Here is a 27,796-nt window from a genome sequence, read left to right on the forward strand (position 1 = left end):
GGGGCTGCAACCGGGCGCACTCTAAGTAAACATGCGCCAGGGTCTCCCTCACGCCGCAGAAGGGGCAGGTGTCCGGGACAGGGGTAAACCACGCCAAGTACACGCCCGTGCTCACGGCCCCATGAAGGAGCCGCCAACTGATATCCCCAGTGGGCCTTGGGACCAAGGTGGAGTAGGGGCTGACCCACCGGGGCTCCTCACCCTCCAGAGGTGGCAGGAGGTCCCTCCACTTCGTATCGGGGCGGGACACGAGGGTGAGGAAGTGAAGGGTGTGGAGCACGAGCGCGTAGAGCTGCTTCCTAGGTCATTGAAGCAGGTGTGCAGGGTTACTGCCCTGGAAACTGCAGGGCAGCAGTGGACACGGGGCTGGCTGGAGGCAGGGCAGGGGCTGACTGGAGGTAGGGTCTGGCTGCAGGCAGGGCAAGGGATGTGGGGCTGGTTGGAGACAGGGGGTGTGGGGCGAGCTGGCTTCAGGCAGGGCTGCAGGGGGGTGCAGCAGGGGTTTGCATGTCTGGAGACAGCGGAGTGTTTAACTGGCTGGCTTCAGGCAGTGGGGTGCAGCAGGGGTCGACTGAAGACAGGGCAGAGGGTGCCGTCTGGGCAGGGTGTGCAGGGCTGGTGCGGGCAGCAGTGTATGGGGGGCTGGGTGGCTTTGGGCAGGGCTACAGGGGTGTGTGGCAGGGGTTGGCTGGAGGCAGGACAGGGGGTTTGGCAGGGGCTGGCTGTGGGCACGGGATGCAGGGCTGGCTGCAGGCAGGGGGGGCTGGACTGGTGTGGGCAGGTCAGGGGGTGCAGCAGAGGCAGCTGGAACCCCAGCCCTTTAAGTAGCCCCCAAACCCCCTTTTACCCTGCCCCGGACCTTTTACATAGCTGCGGGAGCACTGGGGAATGCATGGGGGAGGCGGGGCTCTGGTGGCTATTTAAAGGACTGGGGTGGCAAAGGCAGCTGGAGCCCTGGCCCTTTAAATAGCCCCCAGAGCCCCTCACTGCCCCAGGGCTCTGGGGGCTATTTAAAGGGCCCAGAGCTCCAGCCGGGGTTGCGGGGCTTGCCAAGCTCTGGCTGGAGCTCCAGCCGGGGTCGCGGGGCTTGCCGCGCTCCAGCCAGAGCCGCCAGGCTTGCCGCACTCTGGCTGGAGCGTGGCAAACCCCGTGGCCTCACTCTCCTGGCCAGAGAGTGGCAAAGCCCCACCGCCCTGCTCTCCCGGCTGGAACCCAGGCCGGAGAGCCGCAAGCCCTGCCGCCCTGGCTGGAGCTCTAGCTGGGAGAGCGGGGCCGCGCCGCGCTCCCGCCGGCACTTCACTCAAAGGAGTGGGACCATGGAAGACCCCAGAGCGGGACTGGGGTAAGTTAAAAAAAAAAAAATTAAAAAGGTGCCTAAGGCGCGGGGCCCTCTTAGGCACGGGGCCCGATTCCCCAGAATCGGTTGAATCGGCCTAAAGCCGGCCCTGGCTGTGGTTAGGTATGTAGCTCTGCATAGCCATCCACGAGCAGAAGCCAGACACCGGAAGTCAGAGTAAATCTTTTGTTGTGGGACCCACCCAATTAGGTACTCCACATAGAAGGAGGAGAAAGTGCTGCCACCCAACTTATACTTTTAGCCCAGTGATTAGAGCAATCATCTAAGATGGGGGAGGACCCTGATTCAATTCCCTCCACTCTGCCAGAAGGAGAGAGAGGATCTGAACAGGAGAGTGCTCTAACCACTGAGCCAGGGAGCATTCTAATGCATGGCTCCCTCAGTCTCTGATGTTGATGTTGTTGCATGGCGGATAACTAATAAAAGAGTTATTGTAGCAGGGAGACTGGATCCCAGGTCTCCCACGTGTGCCCTAACTAGGGTGACCAGGTGTCCGGTTTTCAACTGGAACACTCAGCTAAAAAGGAATCCTGGCAGCCCCAGTCAGCACTGCAGTGCCGCACAGCGGGGTTGGCAGGCTCCCTGCTAGTCTCTGTGACACGTGGCTCCCAGGAAGCTGCTGGCATGTCCCCACTCTGGCTCCTACACATAGGGGTAGCCAGGGGGCTCTGCATGCCGCCCTCGCAACTCCCATTGACCATGGTTCCCAGCCAATGGGAGCTGCGGGGGTGGTGCCTGCAGATGGGACAGCATACAGAGTTGTCTGGCTATGCCTCCACATAGGAGCCAGAGCGGGGACATGTCACTACTTCTGGGAGCAGCTTGAGGCAAGCACCGCCCAGAACCTGACCCCCAACCCCCTGCTCTCATCCCTTTCCTGCCCTCCAAACCCCTTGATCCCAGCTCGGAGCACCCTCCTGCACCCCAAACCCCACATCCTCAGTCAGATGCCTCACTCCCCTGCCCAGGCCTTATCCCCGTCGTGCCCTCCAAACCCCTTAGTCCCAGCCCAGAGCACTCTCCTACATCCTAAACTTCTCATCCCTAGCCCCACCCCAGAATTTGTATCCTCAGCCAGAGACCTCACACCCCCAACCCTCTGAACCCCTCATTTCTGGCCCTACCCTGGAACCTGCACCCCCAGCTCAGAGTCCATACATCCACCCACACCCTAACTCCCTGCCTCAGCCCAGACCCCTTCATACTCTGAACACCTCAACTCCACCCCCAGCCTCTTCCTGCGCCCCAAACCCCTCATCCCTGGCACCACCCCAGAGCCTGCACCCCCAGCCAGAGCCCTCACCCCCTCTTACATCCCAACCCACTGCTTCAGCCTGTAGCCCCCTCCTGCATTCTGAACTCTTCATTTCTGGCCCCAGCCAGAGCCCTCCCTCCCACAGGGCAGCCCCCTGAGCCAGCCTGGTGAAAATGAACAAGTGAGTGAGGGTGGAGAGAGTGAGCAACAGGGGTGGGGAATGGAGTGAGCAGGAGGCAGGGCCTTGGAGAAGGAGCAGGGTGTGAGACAGAGCAAGTGTGTGCAGTTTTGTGTGAGTAGAAAATTGGCAACCCTAGCCCTAACCACTGGATTACAGAGTCATTCTCACTCACGCTCTCTCACCCTTTGAGGATAAATATAACTGTCATTTGACCAGCAGTAGAGAAAGCAAGAGCATGTAAGAATGAATCTGTAGTCCAGTGATTGAGGCATATTCAAGTATATTTATCAGCTTGTTCTGATTTGTTGGTTTCTTCCATAGCTGGAAGTAGAGATGGCAACTGTTTGCAGCTGAAGCATAGAATCCCAGAAACTGCCTTACAATGAAAGGAAAATGAGGGAGTATCCCTCCCTGTGGACGAGACTTGGCAGTTCTGTTTATTTTACCACAGAAAAGAACTGTCTGAGGCAAAGCTCTGTTGTTCCATAGGCTGCTCTGTGTTATTGTTTGCTTATGTGGTAATGGTAGAAAGAAACCAAAGGGCATAAGGAAAGGGTGCAGTTCATGCTCTCTAGAGGAGTTGCTTCTACTCTCTAATTAGTTGGCAGCACAGCCAAGGTGCTGTGCAGTGTGTGGTGGAGGGGAGGGAAAGTGCTTGTATTTGTTCACTTTCTTTCTGCTGTCCTTGCCCCTGTTATGTTCTTGTAGGCTCCAAGTAAGTCAGATTCCTTCAGGCCTTCACCACACATTGAATGGTGCAGAAAGAAAGTTTGTAAATGGCTAAAGTGTGGGGATGTAATTATTGCTTTTCTATTTCACTGAACTGAGGGATCAAGCTGGAAATTTAATGTGAGGACAACTTTTATTTTTAACATGGTTCAGCTTTAGAAGCTGGATACATTGTTCTGCTGCCCCTTAAGGCATTGTCTGCAAACTAGTATTCCAGCACCAATGCAGCTGCACCAGTGCTAGCAATCACATAAGCACTAGTGTGATCTGGGTGCTGGCATTTTTACTGTTTTATCATGAAAACTTCTTGTGACCAGGGTAGTAAAAACACCCATGCCTTGTCTGCATAGCACTCAGCACTAGTTGAACTGCACATTGCCAGAATAAGGGTATACATTTTTCTGGTGCAGAGCAGACACACTCTTAATGGAAAGATGTGAAAATTAAGCAGAACTGAGCAAAAGGAGAGGGAGAATAGGGCAAAAAGAAGAGATTAAGAAACCAGGCAATTTTGAAATACCTTGGAAAGATAATGGGGATTGGAAACTACTGCAGGGTGAAAAGAGTAATAATGCTTAATGTCCTGGAGTAGTTGTTGGAAATGAATCCAGGGTAACATCAAGGCTTACGAAGGCTGCTGTCTCTTTAAATGGAATGACCTTGTAAGATGCACTGAAACAGGAAGAGTTTGTTAAAAGCAAACAATGAAAGATCGGAGAAGTGGGACAAGGGAGAGCATTCTATATAGCTACAAATAGGACAGTGTAGCTTCTTCTTTTGGTACTGTCTTCAGCTTTTACTGTATGACACAGATTTTACTTAGAAGGTTTATCCTGGTGAAGTTCCCTTTCCTAAGAACAAACCAGCAGAAAAAAAGAGGGGAAACCAAAAAAGGGGGAACTTTCTATCCTAAAGCAGCTGGAGTCTGGTGAGTGGAAAAAAAATCCTATTTTTAACAACATTAAGGAAAAACTAGAGTGGGTTCTCAATAAACAGAAGTTAGCAATAAAAGGTTGACAAGTGTGCAGCAATTACAAACTTAAAAACCTGGATGAGGATATGCATAAGTGATGCAGTTTTTAACCTTAAAACACTATATTTGTTAGCACCAGGTGTTATGCTGATTTTTCTCTCTGACTCCACAGAGTTAATGGCTAATAATTCAATTTTTCATACAAGTAATGCAAATTTTCAAATCTCCAAAGAGTCTGAGATAATATAATACATTGAGAAACTACTCTCAACCTAGTCTTTAAAAAAAAAATCATATTTGTTACAGCAGAAAACACTCAGAGCATATGCACTTTCCTCCTGTATCATGTTTCAAGGGATCTTTAAGACAGTGGGGCCAGTCCTATAAGAAGTGAATTGCTGCTTGGGAAGCACTAAGCATCCTTAGTTCTGAATGTCACTGGAAGTTGAGAATGTTCAGTACCTTCCAGATGGTGCTCATGACTATGCAGGATTGGGCCCTAGAGCAGATTGAGTGGATGTTAGGTGATTTTGGTGAGGTTTGCTTTGTTAAAATCCTGACCCTCTTGAAGTCCAGGGGAGTTTGCCATTGCTTTCAGTGGAGCCAGGATTTCACCCTATATTTTTAAAAGGAGAGGAAGTTAGGGTTTGCAAGATCAGACCCTTATTTATAAGAGTAAGCCTTACATAATAGGGATACATGAATGAGCAAAGGTTATGTACAGCAATAAGGATGTGCTCCATAGGGTTTACAGCAAGCTTTAGAGTTGTATTGTAGTCTTATTAGGAAGAGGATCATCATTTTCTTGTGGCATTGTGAAATGTACAAGCAGAATCCTGTAGTCAGGGAGCTGTGCTAGTGACATCAAAGGACTGCTTTGCACAAGTAAGGGCTTGATTCCAACTGGATTGCTGTGTTCTGCAGTGTGTGTGTGTATACAGAATGTATTCTTGTAACATGGGACCATATATTCTTACATAATAGATCTGATGGAAAAATTAAAAAAACCAAATACAATGTAACATGGGGCAGGGGAAAGCAGAAATGGCACATTTAACGGAAGTTGTGTTGCACTTAGCAGAATGGTGCTTCTGTTAGGCTGGCAGCAAACACAGGCTCAGATTCTGCAGTAGGATCTTTGTGGTCAGATCTTTGCAATTACATGAAGTCCCACTCAATTTAATGGAGCTGTGCTTGGGTTCAAGGGTCCCCCACCACATCTGTTTAAAGGAGTAGGACTGTAAGTGTGTGGTCTACTTAGGGTAGATTTTAAATTAGTCCATAATCCAACAATATATAATATTTAGCTATATCACATGGTGGGAATATGGGAAATGGAAGAATTTAAAAACTCAATGCAAAAATCTGTTAGTGGTTCATACAATGTATCGATACGTTAATTGAACCAATGGTCATAATGGGTCAAGTTCTTCTCCTTTATAGCAGTGTAAATACAGAAGTATTCCACTGAATTAGGCCTGTAATAAGATCTTCGAGAGCTTATTCTTGTTTAACTTCAAGAAAATCAGAGCTTTCTTGGAGCAACAAGAGAGAGAAAGATTTAAAATATTATTGTAAAACAATTTGGCAGCAGAACCTAGGTATAGAAGCTGTACCTGTAACTTAATTTGCTTTTTGAAAGAACAGGAGTACTTGTGGCACCTTAGAGACTAACAAATTGTTAGTTTCTGAAGTGCCACAAGTACTCCTGTTCTTTTTTCTGTTACAGACTAACATGGCTGCTACTCTGAAACCTTTTTGAAAGACTTATTTCTACTGTAAAAAAACAAACAAAAAACCCCCTACAACTTTGTCTAACATGTTTAAACAAATTTATTTTTAATATAGTATCTTTTCAAATGAGCTAAGTGAATATTCTATAGAAACTGACCATCTACTGGTAGTCTTTCAAAAAGACTTTTAAAAAAAGAATGTTCTGTTGTATTGAGAACAAGAATATCTGGTCTGATATACTTGCAAGATCACAAATGTTCTTATCTCTATTGCTAGTAACATCACTGGTTAGTCAGATGAATTTTATTTAAAGGTAAAAGTTACCACTTCTGCATTTTATTTGCCCTTTCTGGTGCTCTTAACTTAGATTTGGACTATTTAGTTTCACTTTCATTTGTCTTTTTCCAATCCTGATGCAGTTAGGACAATGCTGAAATGTTTGGGTTCCAAAAGAGGATGTTTAAAGAAACATTCTTAGTTTAAAAGACTAACTGTAAATAAATCTCTTACTAATACATTAGAATATTAGAAATGGAAAAATGTTAAAAATCCAATATACCCATCACTAACTTGCTTTTTATATTTCTCTCAACTTGGACAGAGAGAATTAAGTCAGTTTCACTACTGGATTCTTAAGATTGAGGTTTCAAAGACTACAAGGAAGTGTTTATTTTTTGTTTGTAAAAACAGCTGTTTTAAGAATGATATTTAAAATGCTGGAACATTTCAATTGGTGTTAGGTTTTATTAAAAATCCCCCTGTGACAAGGTGACCTCATCTGAAGCATCCTCGAGCATCAGGTTGCAGCAGAACAGGCACCCCTGCTTCAGCATTCCTCCTTCAGAGTCCCTAGTAAGTTTCTCTGATTCACTAATCCCCTCCAGGGGCAGGCAGGGGACAATTTACTAAAACCTAAATGAAATAATCCATAGCAAAAGCCCCAACCAGTCCATTTCTCATACCCAGTGATATAGTTAGTAAAATCCTATAGGCTCTAGTAGTCCATCCCCATAACACATACCACACAGAGGCTCTTCTTCAGTCATCTCCTGTCCTTTTACCACAACAGTCACTCCAGCCCTTCTAGTTAAAGTTAAACCCTACTATTCTTTGGAGGAATCCCCACAGCCTCTCTGCTGGGAGTTCATCCTCACAAAGGTAGCATCTCTCACTTCCCCTAACCTTCTCATTGGTCATCTGGGCCCAGCTGCCCAGGCATGGAGACACCAGTAAGACCCTCTGCTGTTCCCTGGCCTTTCACCTTCTGGCTTAGAAGTCACAAGCAAGTCCCTCTGGCCTTCAACTCTCTCCAGTCCTGGGTCTTCGGCTTGGGAATTCACCCCTTTTGTTACTAACCTACCTTCAGGAGCTACCTAAAGCAACTCTCATCTGTCCTGACAGATCTTTCAAGGACCTGCTATTTATAGGACCTAGGTGTCCTCTCTTAAGATTCACTTAGGAGGCAGCTGGAGAATCACTGGCACACTGGCTTCTTCCTTCTTTAGGGCTGGAACCACTCTGTGACACCTTGATTTTACAAAATTTTAATTTTGGGCCAAGTTTAAATAGGCGTTTAAAAAAAAATCACACCCCGTTTTCATTGAAATAAAAAAGTTAACACATTTCCAGTCAGACTTTAAACAACAAAAACAAAGTTTAAACAAAACCTAATTTTTTGGGATGTGATTGAATTTAATTTTTTCAACAAGGTAGTGCTACAGTATGGGAGGGATGGATTAAATGTTTTAGGTAATTTAAAATTATCAGATTGTGTTGTTGTAGTGTACATAGCATAGGTGAGAGTACTTGATTATAAGTCTGTCTTAATTTACAGTAAACGTTTATGTACATACTTTACCAAAATGATTATAACTGGTACTGTATGTGTTCCTTTTTCTTTTGTAGATAGAACAATGAGAGATCCCCTTCCCAGCTGGGCCTGCTTGTCTTACAGCCTGTTCACCTTCTCCTTGCTTTGTGTAACAGCTGAGAACCAATGTAAGATCAGAAATCAAGTGGCTGACTGCAGTCATCTAAAGCTGAAACAAATTCCTTCAGATCTCCCAATTAATATAACAGCATTGGACATTTCTCATAACCAGCTAAATAAGCTACCACCTGCAAATTTAACTAAGTACAGCCAGCTTATTTACTTGGATGCAGGATCCAACAGCCTCTCTAAACTTCAGCCAGAACTGTGCCAAACTTTGCCCCTATTGAAAGTTTTGAAGCTGCAACATAATCAGTTGCATGAGCTCACTGACAATGTTTTTGCTTCCTGTTCCAGCCTGACTGAGCTCAATTTAGGGTACAACATAATAGAGGTCAAAAGCAATCCTTTCAAAAACCTGAAGGTAAGATATATAGAAATATTTCTTCTCTTCCGTTTTAGAAAATGAAAAGCAATTACTGAATTAGAATCCAGTGCATCTCCAGAGCAGGTCATGGTCCTCATCTGGGAAGGTCCAATACACTTAAAATCCAATTTTTCATTTTTATAATTTTGTCAGCTAATACTGATGTTTATTTTTAAGTGTTTTATTATTTTTATCAGTTTGAATGTTCACAGCTATGGGAAATTATGGGTGAGGCCAGACAATTATTTAATGGCAGTAGATGTTGAGATTCAAAAAGTTTAAACTTTATAACTGTTAAAACACAAGTTGTTAACATCATATGTCAAAATATACAAAGTAAATTACCTTAAATCAAACTCGAGCAGCATTTTTCTTTCTTTGTGTATCTGTACATTTTTATTATAATTGATGGAAATATTTCCATCAATTGGTTTGTGTGTGTACAGTGAAATTGATGTTTATTGACATTTACCTATAAATAGCTATGCCTTCTAAGCCTAAATATACTCTTCTTCATTCTCTGGAGAAGAAGCAACCTACAGTTACTATTAACTTCTTTAGCCCTTTTATTTTCCCAAAGAATGTTCCAGACAAGGCCCACTGGATTAGAGCAGAATGGGGTCTCTGCCACCTCTGTGGGGTCCTTCCCTCTATCCCCTTCTTCCTCTTCTGAGGCCTCTCTGTATACAGGGTCATGGTCTGTGATAGGGGAAGAGTGGCAAGTGGGCAGGTCTGGTGAGGTGGGTGACGTGGATGCAGAGTTTGAGGTTCCATATCATTCCCCCTCAGTCCCTGTGGAAATAAGAGAAGATAATACAACCTGAGGAAAATGAAAAATCAGATAGGAAAAACAGCAAAATGTAGAATGACTTAAAATCTCCTAAATTTACTGCAAGTTTTTCTCCTTTTTGGCCAACTCTAGACGGTAGTATGTTTTGTGTGTCAACTTTTCATATTCCAAGCACACACATTTGTGACTTTCTTTACCAAGCTGAGAGGTTACATTCTTTCCTTTTTCAGGCCTCTATGAGCTTTTGAGGCCTATATGAATTTGTAGCTGCTAGCCAACATGGTCATCTGCTTAGAATTTGTCAGCATTCTTCTGCCTTGGGTGGTTGTCAAAGTAGCCATAGTTTATTTATCAGTAAACTGATCTTCAGCAGCTCAAGTGAGTGTTGTGGTTACCCTGATCAGCTAAGCTCTCTTCTAGCAGTTGGAGAATCACCGGAACACAAAATTGCTGTGGCTGTGCTCCTGGCATTCCCCCTGTGCTACTTGGTGATTACCCCAGAGTGTGGGGATATATGATTATTTAGATAAGCAGTCTAGCCCAGGGGTTGGCAACCTTTCAGAAGTGGTGTGCCGAGTCTTCGCATATTCACTTTAACTTAAGGTTTCGCATGCCGGTAATACATTTTAACGTTTTTTAGAAGGTCTCTCTACAGGTCTATATTATATAACTAAACTATTGTTGTTTGTAAAGTAAACAAGGTTTTCAAAATGTTTAAGAAGCTTAATTTAAAATTGAATTAAAATGCTGATCTTATGCCGCCGGCCCACTCAGCCTACTGTTGGCCTGGGGTTCCGTTCACCTAGTTCGGCAGCGGGCTGAGCAGGGCCTGCGGGACCTCAGCTGGCATGGGGCCGGCAGCCAGGACCCCAGTCTGGCAGCGGGCTGAGCGGGGCCAACAGCTGGGATCCCAGACCAGGGATGCAGGTGGGAATGTGTGTGTGTGTGGGGGGGGTGTAAGAGCTCCCTTTGGGTGTTCAGGGTGGGGGTGGGAATGTGTGTGGGGGGTGCAGGGGTCAGGGAAGAGGGCTGGAGGTGTGCGAGGGGGGTGCATGGCTCAGGGCAGAGGGCTGGGTGTGTGTGGAAGGTGTCAGGGCAGAGGGCTGGGGTGCTCAGGGCAGTGGGCTGGAGGGGATATGCCCCGATTCCACCTCTTTCCCCAGGGTCCTTCCCCACCTCTTCTCTGCCTCCTCTGCAGAGCAGCGGGCACGCTGTGGCTCTGCTTCCCCTCCCCTTCCTGCTTACAAGGGCGATCAGCTGATCGGCGGCAGGGCGAGGGAGTGGCAGGGGTAGGGGCAGGAAAGCATCACATTGGAGGAAGAAGCAGGGGAGGGGGGAGCTTGGCTGCTGGCAAGGCCAAGCTTCTGCCTCCTGCCCCTGCAGGAGAGTGTAATGGGCGGAGGGGCTGAGTAGGGCCAGGAACCTGGCAGGCAGCAAACAGCAGCGTGCCATTAAAAATTGACTGGCCTGCCGTCTTTGGCATGCGTGCTGCAGGTTGCCAACCCCTGGTCTAGCCTTAGCTAATACTGTGAGGCTAGTAAAATAGAATTATAATTCTCATTTTTTATTTGAGGAAATAGAGCTCAAAGATATTAACAAGCTTGCCCAAAGTTACAAGTTATTAGAATTCAAGTCTAACTGTGAAGACCAATGTTTAATGTACTAACGTACAGTGCTTCCCAGTTTACTTTATCTCTCTGTTTGACCACTTATAAAAATAGGACTGTGGTAATACTTCATTTGTAGTCTCAAAGGACCTAGCAAAAAGAGCTAATAATTATTAGCTACATTTTACATGTGGGCTAAGTGACACAATAAGGAGAGTTTTGCGAGGGAGTCCTCCAGGTGAAGGATGAGTGATTATGGTTGGGGTAGGTTTGTTTTCTGTAGCGTGTGTTTGTGCTTGTGGTTTACTTGCTGCTTGACTGAACTATACCGTGTGTCTGTCTGTTTGAGGGACTGTGTGCTGACCGTGTGTGTGTGATGAGCCTAGTGGCCTGCTAGGCAAAGCTGAGAGCTTCTTAACGAGGCTTTGATTCCTAAGCACTTTAGCACCCATCAACCCTTAACTACGGGGCGGGGCTACTCAGGAAGACCAGGACTTTAAAAAGCCTGCTCCCAAGCATCCAGAGGAGCTAGTGACCAGGAGCAGCTAACGGAGTTTCACGAGGGAGTTTTTAGAGGAGGAAGTGTGAACTGGGGGGCTAGATACACTTAACATTCTTTAAACTTAAAGCCAAGAACCCCCTGATAATAACAAAACAACAACAAAGGAACTAGCTGCAGGAGTAAAAAGATAATAGCAGCACAAGTCCAGCAACAGACTGGGGGCTGTCCAGTTTATTGTACCCAATGCAGCATGTATGATTACCTGCCCTGTGGGCAGGTGGTGTAAGTGTGCATTTGGTGCAAGGAGGCCATATATAAGCTTTGGAGACCAGAGTGACTGGACTAGAGGAGCTAAGAGAGACAGAGAGGTATAGAGACAAGACTTTCTGGGACACAGTAGAACGGTCCCCCCTCCCACCCCCCCATCTGACAGCCTCTGTGCTGTGGAGAAGGATGAAAGTCTCAGGGAAGGAGAATATCCAACAGGAGCAGAGGGTAATGATCCCATAGTTGGGACCCTTGTTTCAGATGATGTTGTGGTAGTCTCGCACACTGAAGATACCTCTCCATGGCAGGGAACTCCAGTTAATAGGAAGAGACAAGTAATAGTTTTGGGGGATTCAATCATTAGAAACGTAGATAACTGGGTTTGAGATGACCGGGAGAACTGCATGGTGACTTGCCTGCCTGGTGCGAAGGTTGCGGATCTCTCGAGGCATGTAGATAGACTTATGTGTAGTGCTGGGGAGGAGCTGGTGGTCATGGTACATGTAGTACCAACAACATAGAGAAGGAAAGGAGAGAGGCTCTGGATGCCAAATTTAGGCTGCTATGGAAGAGATGGAAGTCCATAACCTTGATGGTAGCATTCCCTGAAATGCTTCCAGTTCCGTGCGCAGGGCCACTTAGACAGGCAGAACTGCAGGGTTTCAATGCGTGGATGAGACAATGGTGTTGGTAAGAAGGAGGGGTTTAGATTTATTGGGAACTGAGGAAACTTTTGGGAAAGGGGGATCCTATACTGGAAGGATGGGCTCCACCTAAACCAAAATGGAACCAGATTGCTGGCATTTAAAATTACGAAGATTGTAGGGCAGATTTTAAAATAAGGGCTAGGGGAAAGCTGACAGGTGCGGAGGAGCACATGGTTCGGACAGCGATATACTTAGGGGAGGATCTACTAATGGAGATTCTCTATATCCTGGTAAGGAGGAGAGGATGGGAGATGATAAAATACAGGTAGGATTTGATGAGAAACAGACAAATGGAAAAAAAGTCCCATTCAATTACATCATGTAATGGCAAACAGTTAAAAAATGACAAGTTTTTAAAGTGCTTGTATACAAATGTTAGAAGTCTAAATAATAAGGTGGGTGAACTAGAGTGTCTCATATTAAATGAGGATCTTGATATAATAGGCATCACAGAAACTTGGTGGAATTAAGATGATCAATGGGACACAGTAATACCTGGCCACAAAATATATCGGAAGGACAGAACAGGTTGTGCTGGTGGGGGAAGGGCACTATATGTGAAAGGAAGTGTGAATCAAATGAAGTAAAAATCTTAAATGAATCAAACTGTACCATAGAATCTCTATGGATAGGTAGTCCATGCTCTAATAATAAGAATATAGCAGTAGGAATATGTTACTGACCACCTGACCGGGATGGTGATAGTGACTGTGAAATAATCAGGGAGATTAGAGAGGCTATTAAAATTTTAAAAACTCAGTAATAATAATGAAGGATTTCAATTATCCCCATATTGACTGGCTACATGTCATCTCAGGACACAATGTGGAGATAAAGTTTCTTGAAACGTTAAATGACTGATTCTTGGAGCAGCTAGTCCTGGAACCCACAAGACGAGAGGCAATTCTTGATTTAGTCCTAAGTGGAGCATGGGATCCGGTCCAAGAGGTGAATACAGCTGGACCACTTGGTAATCGTGACCATAATATAATTAAATTTAACATCCTTATGGTGGGCAAAACAACACAGAAGCCCAACACGGTAGCATTTAATTTCAGGAAGAGGGACAACACAAAAATGAGGATATTGGTTAAACAGAAATTAAAAGGTACAGTGCCAAAAGTGAAACCCCTGCAAGCTGCATGGAAACTTTTAAAGATACCATAATAGAGGCTCAACTTAATTGTATACCTCAAATTAAAAAAACATAGTAAGAAAACCAAAAAAGTGCCACCGTGGCTAAACAACAAAGTAAAAGAAGCAGTGAGAGGCAAAAAGGCATCTTTAAAAGGGGGAAGCTAAATCCTAGTGAGGAAAATAGAAAGGAGCATAAACTCTGACAAATGAAATGTAAAAATATAATTAGGAAGGCCAAAAAAGAATTTGAAGAACAGGTAGCTAAAGACTCAAAAAAAATTTTTGCTATTACTTTTTAAGTACATCAGAAGCAGGAAGCCTACTAAACAACTAGTGGGGCCACTGAACGATCAAGATGCTAAAGGAGCACTCAAAGATGTTAAGGCCATTGTGCAAAAAAACTAAATTAATTCTTTACATCTGTCTTCATGGCTGAGGATGTGAGAGAGATTCTCAAACCTGAACCATTCTTTTTAGGTGACAAATCTGAGGAACTGTTCCAGATTGAGGTGTCATTAGAGGAGGTTTTGGAACAAATTGATAAAGTAAACAGTAATAAGTCACCAGGACCAGATGGTATTCACCCAAGAGTTCTGAAGGAACTCAGATGTGAAAGTGGAGAACTACTAACTGTAGTCTGTAACCTATCATTTAAATCCACTTCTGTAACAAATGACTGGAGGATAGCTGATGTGATGCTAATTTTTAAAAGGGCTCCAGAGGTGATCCCAACAATCACAGGCCTATGAGCCTGACTTCAATACTGGGCAAACTAGTTGAAACTATAGTAAAGAGCAAAACTGTCAGACACAGATGAACAAAATTTGTTGGGGAAGAGTCAACATGTAAAGGGAAATCATGCCTCACCAATCTACTAGAATTCTTGAGGGGGTCCAGTGGATATAGTGTACTTAAATTTTCAGAAAGCCTTTGACAAAGTCCCTCACCAAAGGCTCTTAAGCAAAGTAAGCTGTCATGGGATAAGAGGGAAGGTTCTCTCATGGATTGGTAACTGATTAAAACATAGGAAACAAAGGGTAGGAATAAATGGATAGTTTTCAGAATGGAGAGAGGTAAATAGTGGTGTCCCACACTGAGCCCGGTCCTATTCAACATATTCATAAATCATCTGGAAAAAGGGGTAAACAGTGAGGTGGCAAAATTTGCAGATGATACAAAATTACTCAAGACAGTTACATCCCGGGCAGACTGCAAAGAGCTGCAAAAGGGTCTCTCAAAACTGGGTGACTGGGCAACAAAATGGCAGATGAAATTCAATGTTGATAAATGCAAAGTATTGCACACTGGAAAACATAATCTCAACTATAGATATAAAATGATGGTGTCTAAATTAGCTGTTACTACTCAAGAAAGAGATCTTGGAGTCATTGTGGATTGTTCTCTGAAAACATCCACTCAGTGTGAAGCAGCAGTCAAACAAGCGAACAGAATGTTGGGAACCATTAAGAAACAGATTGGTAATATGATATTTTATTTCTTATTGCCTCTATATAAATCCGTGGTATGCCCACATCTTAAATACTGCATGCAGATGTGGTTGCCCCATCTCAAAAAAGATATATTGGAATTGGAAAAGGTTCAGAAAAGGGCAACAAAAATGATTAGGGGTATGGAACAGCTGCCATATGAGAAGAGATTAATAAGACTGGGACTTTTCAGCTTGGAAAACAGATGACTAAGAAGGGATATGATAGAAGTCTATAAAATCATGACTGGTATGGAGAAAGTAAATAAGGAAGTGTTATTTACTCCTTCTCGTAACACAGGAGCTAGGGATCACCAAATGAAATTAATAGCAGGTTTAAAACAAACCAAGAGAAGTACTTCTTCATACAATGCACAATCAGCTTGTGGAACTTCTTGCCAGAGGATGTTGTGAGGGCCAAGACTATACTAGGGTTAAAAAAAGGATTAGATAAGTTCATGGAGGATAGGTCCATCAATGGTTAGTAGCCAGGATGGTGTCCCTAGCCTCTGTTTGCCAGAAGCTGGGAATGGGCAACAGGGGATGGATCACTTGATTATTACCTGTTCTGTTCATTCCTTTTGGGACACCTGGCATTGGCCACTGTCAGAAGGCAGAATACTGGGCTGGATGGATCTTTGGTCTGACCCAGTATGGCTGTTCTTATAGAATCCTAGAATATCAGGTTGGAAGGGACCTCAGGAGGTCATCTAATCCAACCCCTTGCTCAAAGCAGGACCTAATCCCCAACTAATTCAAATTGTTTTTATAAACTATGGCCTACTGTGTAGAAGACAAAATACTTTATTCTCCATTTCATTTGATTAACGCAGCGCAGGGGAGCAGGGCTGGCCTTACTGTGAGGTAAATTGAGGTGGCCGCCTCAGGTGCCAGACTTGGGGGAAGTGCCACTAGGACCTAGCATGGAGAAAATTGTGTCTGCTGCTAGTGCATATGCATTCTCTGTGCTGTACTGGAGGAAGGAGGGCACAAGAGGCATAATAGGCAGGCAGAAGAAAAGGTGAGAGGGGAATAACAGAAAGCAGCAGGAGCTGCAGGGAGAAAGAGGAGGAGGAGCCTCTAATGTACCTCTCTAGCAATCCCAGGAGCCTGGACTGATTAATACCAACTTCTCAGGGAGCTTCCTGTTTCCTGCTGCTTCCCTGAACCCACTTGAGGAGAACAGGCAGTCAACTGAAGTAATAAGAGCCAGTTTGGCCCTTAAGATGCTGATATCTTCCCTCACTCAGGCCCTGCTATCAGCCTGCTTATTTGTCCCCTTCAACTGAGTGTTGAGAGCCACTATAGCTAGCACAGAACAGCAGTCATGAGTGAAAGAAGAAAACACCTCTCTGGGGCAGCATTCAGAAAAAGAAAGCAAGCAAAGGAAGCTTTTCTATCTAAGCAGGAAGGAGCTCTCCTGAGATATAGAAACACAAATGTTCACAGTGAGCCTTCTGGCCCCAGTGAGGATGTGAATGGTGAGGAGATGCCTGATCTTCCAGTTAGTGTGCAGGTGACCTGGCAGCTACTGCAGCATCCATATCTCCATCTCAAATGGATGTAACCATGCACATTCCTGAAGAAAAGTGTAGATCAGAGAAGAGTGTGGTTGAGGTGCAAGAAACAGCTGCTACTGAGTTTAGTTCCTTAAGTCTAGATGATCCTGGACTGTGGACCCAGTTGAGCAGTAGCCTGAGGGACTTCCTTGTACTGCATGGGCTGCAGCAAGTGGAAAACTTCATGTTCCCCAAAGACAATGAAAACAGAAGTTTCCATCCAACACATTACTGGTGTGAAATCCTCAATGGTGACAAAGTGGAGAGGCCATGGCTTATGTACTCAAAACCCCAGAATGCTGCATATTGTTTTTTTGTTGCAAACTGTTTGAAATAAATGTTGTAAGCAAGAGACTCCAAGGTGGTGACCTTGATATATCTGGAGCAATGGAACAACAACAATAAAGCAAAGTCATACCTACAGTCTTACCGGTCAGATGAGGGATTTCAAAACATTCTGAAGAGTGCACAGAAGTTGGTAGAGGAACTTCACACTGAAGCTATTTTCCCACCCATTCAAGAATATAAGAGTCACTGAAGAAGACATTTTGATTACGAGGCTCGGGATAATCCCATAAGAGACCCCAAACAACAATTCAAAGTTGAATTCTTTAACCAGGGGCTAGATTGTGCAATACAGTCAGTTGAAGCACATTTCATTCTGCTCAAGGAACACAGCAGTACATCTTGCATGTTGTACGATATTCCAAAACTCCTCACTATACCTGAAGAAGACCTACACCAGCAATGCAGGGCACTAGAGATAGTGTTGACATATGATAACATGCGCAATATTGATGCGAGTGATTTAGGTGATTAACTGAAAGCTCTTTCAAGATGCATTTCAGCAGGATCAACTCCAAAGGGTGTTCTGGAATATATGTGCACAAATAAGATGACCACCCTCTTTTCAAATGCTTTTGTTGCTCTGCGCATACTTCTAACACTTCCTGTAACAGTTGCCAGTGGAGAACGCAGCTTCTCCAAGCTGAAGTTAATAAAAACACATCTACGCTCCACAATGACACAGGAGAGGCTGGTTGGCCTTGCAGTCATCTCAATAGAGCATGAGCTGGCCCAGACTGTGGACCTTCAGCTGGAAGCAGTTCAGATCTTTGCAACCAAGAAGACACAGAAAGCACCACTTTGATTATTCAAACAGAAAAAAATGCCAGTATTTACTATGCAGACAAGAAAAGTTACATTTGCTGTTCAGGCGTTTGGAAATTAAGTGTTACTTAACATTTTTGAATGAGGCATTTTAAGTTGTTAGATCTCCTTTATTGGGGTAGGTAGCAGAGAAGTACCGTGAGAGGAGTAGAACAGGAAGAAGGCAGAATTGAGACCTTTCAAAGTTTTGGCCCAAGTGAGGGGGAATGGAGACGTCATTTGAGCTCCCCACCCCAGGTGCCAAAATGTTGTGGGCTGGCCCTGCAGGAGAGAGTGAGGAAGGCCAAAATTGTTCTAAGCCTCCTTTGTGCTAGTTCCTGCTGTTCTGGCTTGGCTGAATAACGTCACCTTACTATAGCATGGAGGGTCTATGATAAGACTGAACATGGGGCTATTCCACTAGCTCAGCATCAATCTGGGAGCTGCATTAAAAGGGCCTTAGAACAACAGAGAACCGGGCAATAGGTAGGTTCTAAACACTTTTCTCACGTTGGTTGGCTGCCTTAGGCAAGTCTGAGCAACCCCCTAAAACTCTGTGTTCCAGTTAACTGCTCTGTAAAATGTAGATACTTACCTCATCGAAATGTTGAAATGCAACTAAATAATGTTTACAAAGTAAAAGGATTAAGGCCACTCAGAGGGAGTGGAGAGAATAGAATTCAAGTCCTGGGCTAACTGTTTGCTGTCCTTTAGGCCTTTAGCAGGAGGAGTAGTTTTAAATAAGAAGCTTGCTTTTTACCATGTCATGGTAGGTCAAGATCACCCAGTGGTTGAGGTTGGAGGTAGCTCGCTATATGAGATGTCAGGGGGGCTTTCTCCTGCAGGAAACTGGAGGTTGGCAGCCTGCAGCCATATTGGTCATCTGGCTTAAAGATTCTCATAATGGGTGACATCTGATGTAGACAGACTATTGCCTTCCCATGTATGTGTTTCTCCCTGTTACAATTTTTGTTTTATTGCTCTTCTAATTGTGATAATGTGACCAATTTTTAAGCTCAGAATGGCTAAAATAATTCCAAAGGTATTTAACTTGTTAATGTATTTTTCATCTGTTTTTTCCACCCCCAGAATTTGAACATATTGGATGTAGCTCATAATCGTTTGCTTTCTACAAAATTAGGAACCCACCAACAGTTGGAGAGCCTTCGTGAGCTTGTGCTGTCAGAGAATAAAATCACTGAGTTAAAAAAGGAAGAACTAGATTTTCTTAGCAACACTTCCTTAAATAGGCTTGACTTATCATCAAACCCGCTGAAAGAGGTAAGACATACAAGACCACATCCTCAGCTGGTATAAATCATTTACACCAGCTGAAGATCTGACACATAATTTTTCTATTTTGCAATCACTGCTAAAAGAATAGTATTCATTTTGGTCAGGAGTAATATTGTTCTGTTGTAATAAAATACACATTACTTTATTCTTGATGTTGTGAGTTGGTTTATTATGCAAGTGAAGTAAGATTTCTGATGCACTTAACTACTCATTTCCTTTTATTTAAGCATTTGGGATTTGGGATATTGTTATCACTCAGTCTTAACTAGTAGTAAAGGGCATGACCTAGCTTCCACTGAAATAAATGGGAGCAGGATCTTGTCACAATTAGTAACCAAAAGTACATCTACGTGGCATTTTAAAACCTGTGGCGGTGAGACTCAGAGCCCAGGTCTACAGACTTGGGCTTGTGCTAAAAACAGCTACATGTGGACAAAGGGTTCAGGCTCTGAAGGTTGGGTTGGGGAGGGCTTCAGAGCTGAGCTCCAGTCCAAGCCACAGCTTCTGCACTGCTGTTTTTAGTGCCATAGGTCAAGGCCTGTGAGCTTGAGTCTATAGACCAGGCCTCTGAAACTTGCTGCTGTGGATTTTAAAATGAATGTATTTTCTTAGGGTATGTCTATACTGCAACGGTGGTAGCTAGAGAAGATAAGCAGCAACATTAATGTACTATGAGTGCTCAAAATAGCCATTTCATCTCTTTCCCCCGCCCCCAGACTTAGAGATATCGGCCAGGGATATGCAACAAAATACTACAAAAACAAAAAATAAATGTACTAACTTCTTTTTTTCATGTTTCTCTCTAGTTTTTTCTGGAAAAGAAGCATCAATTTTCCTTTCCCTCTTTCTCTTTTGCATGTATTCTCTTCCCCATTGCCCTTCCTTTGTTCACTGTCACCCTCATTCCTGGCTTCTTACCTGTGTGCTGTTGCCCATTTTTGTTTTTCTGTTTCTTGTCTTCCTTTCTTCTCTCTCCTGCATATTTCTTCCCCCTCCTTGGCATCTTCCCTAGCATCACATCACCTCTCTGACTCTTTTAACTGAAGTTCCAATGGCTCTGGTTATCAGTGCATTGTACAAGAACTGCCAACATCTGGGTTTTATTTCTAGTTCTGCCATAAACAGTCCTCTGGTATCTTGGACAAACTAGTTAATCAGTCTGTCCCTTCATTTCCTAATCTTTACCTAGCTCGCATAGATGGTGTTAAGCTAAATTCATTCATGTATGCAAAGTGCTCAGATACTATGGAAATGAGCACATAGAAAAGCATACAAATAGATTAAAAAGTGGATGTCCTCCATCCAAGTTTACTGCCTGCATGCTATTTTATGTACTACACATGCACACTCCAATCAATGCAGCATTAAAATATGGTTCTGCTCTGAAAAGTGATTGCAAAAATGGCATTGTTGAATTCTGAATTTCTCTCCCTGACTTTCAGGATAAGTGTACTCATTTCACAAGTAAATTGGCATTGGTTTGGTTTTGTTGTTGTCTCTCTCCCTTCAACCTCCCTGTCAGCTCTGAAAGTCAAACTGTGTTCTTTCTGGCTCATGTACTGGCACAAATGAGTACTTGTGCCTATCATTCATCAATTCTGATAATGAATCAAGAAGAGGGGCAAATATTCTGATTTGTACCTGCCATTCATTTTGTGGAAACAAATGTATAGGCTCTAGTTTCATGAGTGCATATTGTGCCCACAAAAAAGAAACTGAGTTCATCTTGACTGTTGTAGGCCTAAATACCCTTTCCCCCCCCCCTTTATTTTGCCAAAGTATTCCATGTTCTCTTTCATTAAGTGCCATTTTCACACTTCTTGATAATAGATCAGTAAATGAAACCTCACAGGAAATACATGGCAGAGAGATTTGTTATATATATTTCCAAGTTACCTCCAAAGATTCATAGTTAAATCAGAATTAGACACAGAATTTCAAATCACTCTCATGTATCTACTGTAAAAATAAAGTAGGTTTTTTCATTACAGATGCAAAATATTAATTTTCAAGGCTATTATACAGTGTTTTGAACCATTACTATAGAAATATAACACATTTTAAAACAAAGTTTGGTTAAGTCCTGTGGAATTTAGTTGAAATCTATGAATTAATTTAAATTGTGTTCTTGGTCTATGGTTGTGATTTGAAGAACTTTCCAGGTTTTGGCTTTATGGAACAACTTTCTTAGGTGATTTTTTTTTCTTTTAATGTCAAAATCATTAATTTTTTTCACTTCTAGTTTCACACAGGCTGTTTACATGCAATTGGAAATCTGTATGGCCTTATGCTGAACAACGTTAAGCTTGGCGAAAATCTCACAGAGAAACTTTGCTTGGAATTATCAGGCACAAGAATTCAGAATCTGTCACTGAGCCAGGTCCAGCTTTCTTGTATTTACAAGTCAACCTTCCACGGACTGCAGACAACAAACATCACAGTTTTAAACCTTTCCAAAAATTATTTGAGCGTGATAAAAAATGACTCTTTTACCTGGCTTTCAAACTTAGAGAATTTACACCTAGAGGATAATAGGATTTCTCACTTATCTTCTCATTCATTGTATGGATTGTCCAATGTCAAATATTTGAATCTGAGAAGGTCACGTGTCAGAAAAATTGATGATTTCTCCTTTCGTTGGCTAAGCCATTTAGAGTATCTTCTTATAGATAGTAATAATTTTCAAGAAATTACTCCTAATATGTTCACCGGCTTAGACAATCTGAAATATTTGAGTCTATGTAACTGGACAAATGGCTTACAAATAATAACAAATAAAACGTTTTCATCACTTGCTAATTCTACTCTGCAGTTTCTTAATCTTACAAAAAGTAGAATCACAAAAATAGAAAGTGGAGCATTTTCTTGGTTGGGACACCTAAAAATTCTTGATTTGGGACTCAATGAAATAAACCAGGTGCTTACAGGTCATGAGTTTAAAGGTCTGCAAAATATTGAGGATATCTACCTTTCCTACAACAAATGGCTGACTTTGACAAGCGAATCGTTTGCTTTTGTTCCTAGCCTTAGAAAACTGATGCTACGGAAGGTAGCTTGTAGCAATCTGGATCTCTCCCCTTCACCTTTTCACCCTCTACGGAATCTAACCATCCTGGATATCAGCAACAATAATCTAGCTAATGTAAAAGATGATTTGTTTGATGGACTTCACAAACTAGAAATTCTGGATTTGCAGCATAATAATTTGGCTCGACTTTGGAAACATGCCAATCCAGGTGGCCCTGTCATTTTTTTAAAAGATCTTCTTAACCTGCATATACTTAATTTGAAGTCTAATGGCTTGGATGAGATACCAGTACAAGTTTTCAAGGGCTTGTTTCAATTAAGAAGCCTGGATTTAGGATCAAATAATTTGAACTTGCTTCCAGCATCTTTGTTTGATGACCAGATATCTCTGAATTCATTGTTCCTTCAGAAAAATCTTATAACATCTGTTGAAGAAAAAGTGTTTGGGACAGCTTTCAAGAATCTGAAAGAACTAGAGATGGATTCCAATCCATTTGACTGCACCTGTGAAAGTATCTCCTGGTTTGTTAATTGGCTTAATGTGACCCAAACAAACATACCTGGATTAGATACCCATTACCTTTGCAACACCCCACCTAAGTATCATAGTACTCTGGTGATGCATTTTGACATTTCACCCTGCAAAGATAGTGCCCCTTTTAAATTACTGTACATAATAAGCACCACTGTGATAATGCTCCTCATCTTTATTGTTGTTCTTATCCATTTTGAAGGCTGGAGGATAGTATTTTACTGGAATGTGTCAGTAAATCGAGTACTTGGTTTTACAGAAATAGACAGGCAACAGGAAGAATTTGATTATGATGCCTATGTTATTCATGCAAGAAGGGACAGTAATTGGGTGTCCAAGAACTTCATTCCTCTGGAAGAAAATGATCAGTCTCAAATTAGGTTTTGTTTAGAGGAACGAGACTTTGAAGCAGGCATATCTGAATTTGAAGCCACTATTAATAGTATAAAAAGAAGTCGGAAGATTATCTTTGTTGTCACTGAACATCTCTTAAAAGATCCCTGGTGCAAAAAGTGAGTATGTGCATGCGTGTATGTGAATGTGTGTGAATAACACTTGTCCAGCAGATCTTTAATGCAGTCATCTCTAAGACAGTGGTCTACTTTCTTGAAAACAGAAATTCCAGGGCAAATTATACTTTGTGACATGAGTGTAACTGTCTGACATTTAATGGAGATACTCCGGATGACCCCAGAGTAACTGAAAGCAGAATTTGGCTCATAATCTACCTGCTTGTCTAGTCTATCAAACCGTCATTTCCCTTCAGATGATCTTCCCTAAAAATAGATGTTTGAGACAACACAGTGATTGGTGAGGTTGTTAACATACAAAGATCATTTTTTGAGCCAGGGTCTTACCACTGCCAGTTTGGGTGGCTGACAGAAAGAAGACTGTATACTAAGTGAGCCTAAAATTGAGACCGTTAATTACTTGGAGGGCAAATTATTATTTTTTTAGTTAAATTAAAAAATGAGTGATTTATTTATGTAATACCAGTATTATCATAAAGGTTAAATGTTAAAAACTATATACAAATTAAAGCCCTGATTCGGCACTGACGTTTGTGGGGCTGTCACAGAAAATTATTTGATGTCACTCATCCCTGCGTAAGTCAGCTGATTCAATCATTCATAAGCTCTGTGTAGTTATATAGCATGTACTTTCAAGACACCAGTTTTTAATTGCCTTATTTTTTGCTTAAGGTTCAAGGTGTACCATGCTGTCCAGCAAGCTATTGAGCAAAGTCGGGATTCCATCATACTGATCTTTCTTCATGACATTCCAGATTACAAACTGAATCATGCACTTTGCTTGAGAAGAGGAATGTTCAAATCTCGCTGCATCTTGGATTGGCCAGCTCAGAAAGAACGTGTCAATGCATTTCATCAGCAATTAAAAATGGCACTTAAATCTAGCAGCAACATACACTGAATTTCTGAAGTATAATATTGAACTGTTAGGACACTTCATTTCAGACTGACTAAAGGATAACAGTTCTTATGGGGAAAAATTAAACCAATCCACAGCAACTCCTCTATTTTTCCTATTATGTGTTTTTAATTGGTAATTGTTCTTATCCTTCATATATTGTTTCACCTGTATTCTGAGTCCATAAAATGGTCATGATGGTCACAAAAAATAGGACCGACAACTCTTTCAAACTGTGATCATAAAGAATCAGCTTATTTAAAATAGAGCAGAAATAGAGTGAAGAAAGGGGTGGTGAGAATGTGTAGCGGCATGGTAAATTTCCACATGAAGGGATGCTGAAAAGACTAGGATTGTTTACTTTAGAGAGGAAATGAATAAGAGGGAGGAAATGTGATACAGATATACAAACTAATGAATGCTAGAGTGGGAGTATGCACCTGGACATGTAGACCTCATTTGTTAATTCCTTCAGTGTTGGAGAGGGCAGTGTGCAGGTCTTCTGGCTTAAGGTGAATTTTAAGCAATGTGTGACGATCTAGAATTTCTCTCCTGCTTCCTAATTCTAATAGTCTTCTATCTAGATACCTCCCCTCTGAAATAGCTTGAATTTAGGGCATCCCTAAAGGCAATGTTTTAGTATTCTATAAATTCAAGAACAGTAAATTGATATTTCTAGTCCCTTAATTTTTTTTTCAAATGGAAGATGCAATCTGATAAATATTGCATCTATAGCAGATAGCTATTACCCAAAATACATTTTCTGGGTATAAGGACCTTACCCTGCAAAGTTCTAAGCACCCTCAACTCCAATTAAGTTCAATACATCACAGGATTGGGACCTAATTGCCACAAGAATAGTGCATGTAGTTCTAATTCCTGAAATATTATGATTACACAGAACTTTTTGTATATAAAACAAATATTAGAGAAGAGGGGACAGCCTGGCTCCCCTGAAGTGAGTGGCATTTTGCTATTGCCATCATCCACAGTGTCTAATCTTGCTTCAATTCAGTGGGAGCGGATATGGATCAAAGAAATGAAATGTGATTTGTTTTAATCTTTTGTATCATGTATGCAGTATGGATGCTTCTATTGTGTAGCATGTATTTTTCTTGTCTCTTAGATATTATGTAATTTTTTTTATTTTTAGTTCTACCTTTTGGTTTTTCCACTTAAAATGACTTGGAGAACAGTGTTTAAATAAGAATGGCATACTGGTACCAGGTGTTCTGTAAACAGTGCAATTAATAGTCAAAGGGAAAATGAGTGTCTTACCAGTGACTTGACTAGAGTGCACTCACAGCTACCCGTAGGACAGAATTTGATGGAGGAACCAGGCTATTGCTCTGACAGTATCAGTGAGGCCCTAATTCCCCACTCCCTTGTACCAGGCTACTATTCTGATTTTGGTGAAGTTTCAGACTCATTTGACACAGGTATAAATGACTATACAAACTGCAACGCAGTGAAGAATCAGCCCCTAAAACTTTTAAACACTTTTAGGGACAAATTTTCCCTCTCTCATAATGGAAGTCCCCCATAAACTGAGAAATTGATATGGTTCTGCTGTGTTGGGTGCCTAGACCATGGAAGTCTATGCAAGGGGTATATACCTTCTGTGGTGCTAGGAGTCCAGCTTCCTAGCCATGTGGGGAGGATGCTTTTTGCCTTGGTCTCCATGGCTTTCACTGATATTCAGCCTGCTAGTTGTGCTGTGCACTCAATGGGGCCTTTGTGTTTTTGTACAGACATAACCATATACTATTCAAAATGCAATATGTCTCTTTAAGAGGTTGCCCCTTTACCTATAAATCTGTTACTAAAACATAGGAAAATTCTTGTGGATTATATCAATGAAAGAAAACCAGAGCATCCTGATTTGCATGACATTTTACATGCACATAAATCTTAGTGTGAATGACAGCAACAGTCAGCTCCCCTTCTCCTGCTGCCAGCTTCCATCAAATGGCAGCTAAAAATACATTCCTATTTAAGTGTGTAATTTCTGTTTGTGACAGGGAAACTATGGGGATGTGACTAGCAAAGGAGGTGGCTTGTATGCTAGCCAATGATAGAGGAGGTGGTCCACATCACAATCTTTCTATTGAAATTTGATGATTGTTATGGGGGAGAGGGGAACCTTTGAGGAACCCTGAACTAAGAAACAGACTCTGGTTGAAATGTGTTGACTTATGTAGTAGGGTGCTGGTGCAGAAGTACCTAATTAGTCCCTACCCAGTCAGCTCCAATCAGGGGAAAAAGACTGGGGCTGATGGAAGAGGCCTTATGCGAGCCTGAGGATTGGCACCACCTGCTGGCCTGACAAGCCAAGAGCTATAAAGGCTGTCAGGGTGCCAGAAGGTGGGGAGCAGCAGGGAGTGAGCTGGCTGGGCCTGTAAAGGAGGTGATTAATCCTGCAAGATTTATATATAGATAGTGGTGGGAGAACCTTATATAAATAAAGACATGGGTGTTTCACAACCCTGAAGCCTCTTTGAGCCTTATTGGGGGGCAGCAACTTGGCCCCAGGAAGAGGGGTGGGACTTAAACCCTGTTACAACTTTACATTGGATTTTTAACTCTTTTTTTTCCTTGTAGTTTTCAGATATCTATTTTTCTTGGTAAGCTGTTGCAAACTGGAGCTTTGCAAATCCTTGTGGTTTTACAATTAACACTGAGATGTATTTAATTCAGCCCTGAGTTATATGTATACAGTTCACTTAGGTTTTCCTCCTTCAATGAAAACTGTTCTAATATGCATTAAACTCTACAAGCAAGATAAGAAATAGCTGCTGTTTCCCGTGAGCAGCCGAATAGATTACTTACCAGAAATCAATATCTAGTTAGAGAATGAAAAACCGTATCATACTATTTAAACAATATTACTATTATTTCTTAGTGTTCCTAAAAAATACCTATAGGTACCCACGTCTGGCTCTGCATCCCTCTCCCAATTAGAAATATACAACTGAAAGCTTCTCATATTCATCCACCAAATCCTCAGCCCATCTCCTCTTCAATAACCTGAGAACAGATGGGTTCTGTAGACTTCCCAAATACAGGATCTGGTGGACCAAAGGGAAAATGGGTCCTAAAGTGGAGTACCCTTTTCAGAGAACACCCTGACAACCACTCCCTTTCATTTACATTGAGGGTGCTGAGACATGAGTATTCATGTTGATCTCTACAATGGCTTATCAGAGAAAGAGAGGTGGTTTCTCAGGGTAATTGTGTCCCAAGCTATTTATGATTATAGGTTAAAACCAATACCTAGAATTCCACCTAGAAGATTATTGTGAGGCAGCGGAGATCTTGGAATATTATTTAATATGCTTTCAAGGTGCAGCTCCACTGAATAAGTGGCCCACCACATCGTGCATTAGCTTCAGCTTCTGACTGGTCCTAAGGTAACCTCCCATACCGCATATTACAGCAATCTAATCTTGAGGTGACAAAGGCATGAACAGCAGCGTCAGAGAGGAAAGGCTGCATGCTTCTCACCAGGCTCAGACAGAAAAGTGCCCACGGTTGCAACCACTATCTGAACATCCAAGAGCAACTCAGGATTTAGCAACACTTTTAGAAATGATGGTCACATTCCCTCGGTGATGGGGTGCTCATATAAATTCTGCTAAGCCATATGGCTGTTTCCCCAAGCCCACCCTCCTATTTGTGTCTTGTCTAGATTAAATCACAGCCAACTCTCTCTCATCCACATCC

General features: G+C 42.6%; 1 protein-coding gene across 2 annotated transcripts; it reads left to right on the forward strand.

Moving 5' to 3' along the window:
- Positions 1-4,235: 4,235 nt before the first annotated feature.
- TLR3 (toll like receptor 3) lies at positions 4,236-27,796 on the forward strand. 2 transcript variants are annotated; one of them, XM_050947496.1, is made up of 5 exons: positions 4,236-4,302; positions 8,135-8,583; positions 18,880-19,071; positions 21,329-23,157; positions 23,848-27,796. In XM_050947496.1, the coding sequence occupies exons 2-5, from the start codon at positions 8,143-8,145 to the stop codon at positions 24,074-24,076; spliced, it is 2,691 nt and encodes an 896-aa protein (XP_050803453.1). In that variant the 5' UTR covers positions 4,236-4,302; positions 8,135-8,142; the 3' UTR covers positions 24,077-27,796. The 2 variants fall into 2 exon arrangements, with proteins under 2 accessions (XP_050803453.1, XP_050803452.1); XM_050947495.1 differs by having other exon boundaries at positions 4,242-4,450.

Source organism: Gopherus flavomarginatus, chromosome 3 (genome assembly GCF_025201925.1).
Source record: "Gopherus flavomarginatus isolate rGopFla2 chromosome 3, rGopFla2.mat.asm, whole genome shotgun sequence".
NCBI classification, from domain to species: domain Eukaryota; kingdom Metazoa; phylum Chordata; order Testudines; family Testudinidae; genus Gopherus; species Gopherus flavomarginatus.

Excerpts from the sequence above, each read along its gene's own strand:
- TLR3 (XM_050947496.1), top strand. The coding sequence starts at position 8,143 with ATGAGAGATCCCCTTCCCAGCTGGGCCTGCTTGTCTTACAGCCTGTTC. Across the intron at positions 8,584-18,879 it reads ATCCTTTCAAAAACCTGAAG|AATTTGAACATATTGGATGT; the intron begins GTAAGATATATA and ends TTCCACCCCCAG. Across the intron at positions 19,072-21,328 it reads CATCAAACCCGCTGAAAGAG|TTTCACACAGGCTGTTTACA; the intron begins GTAAGACATACA and ends TTTCACTTCTAG.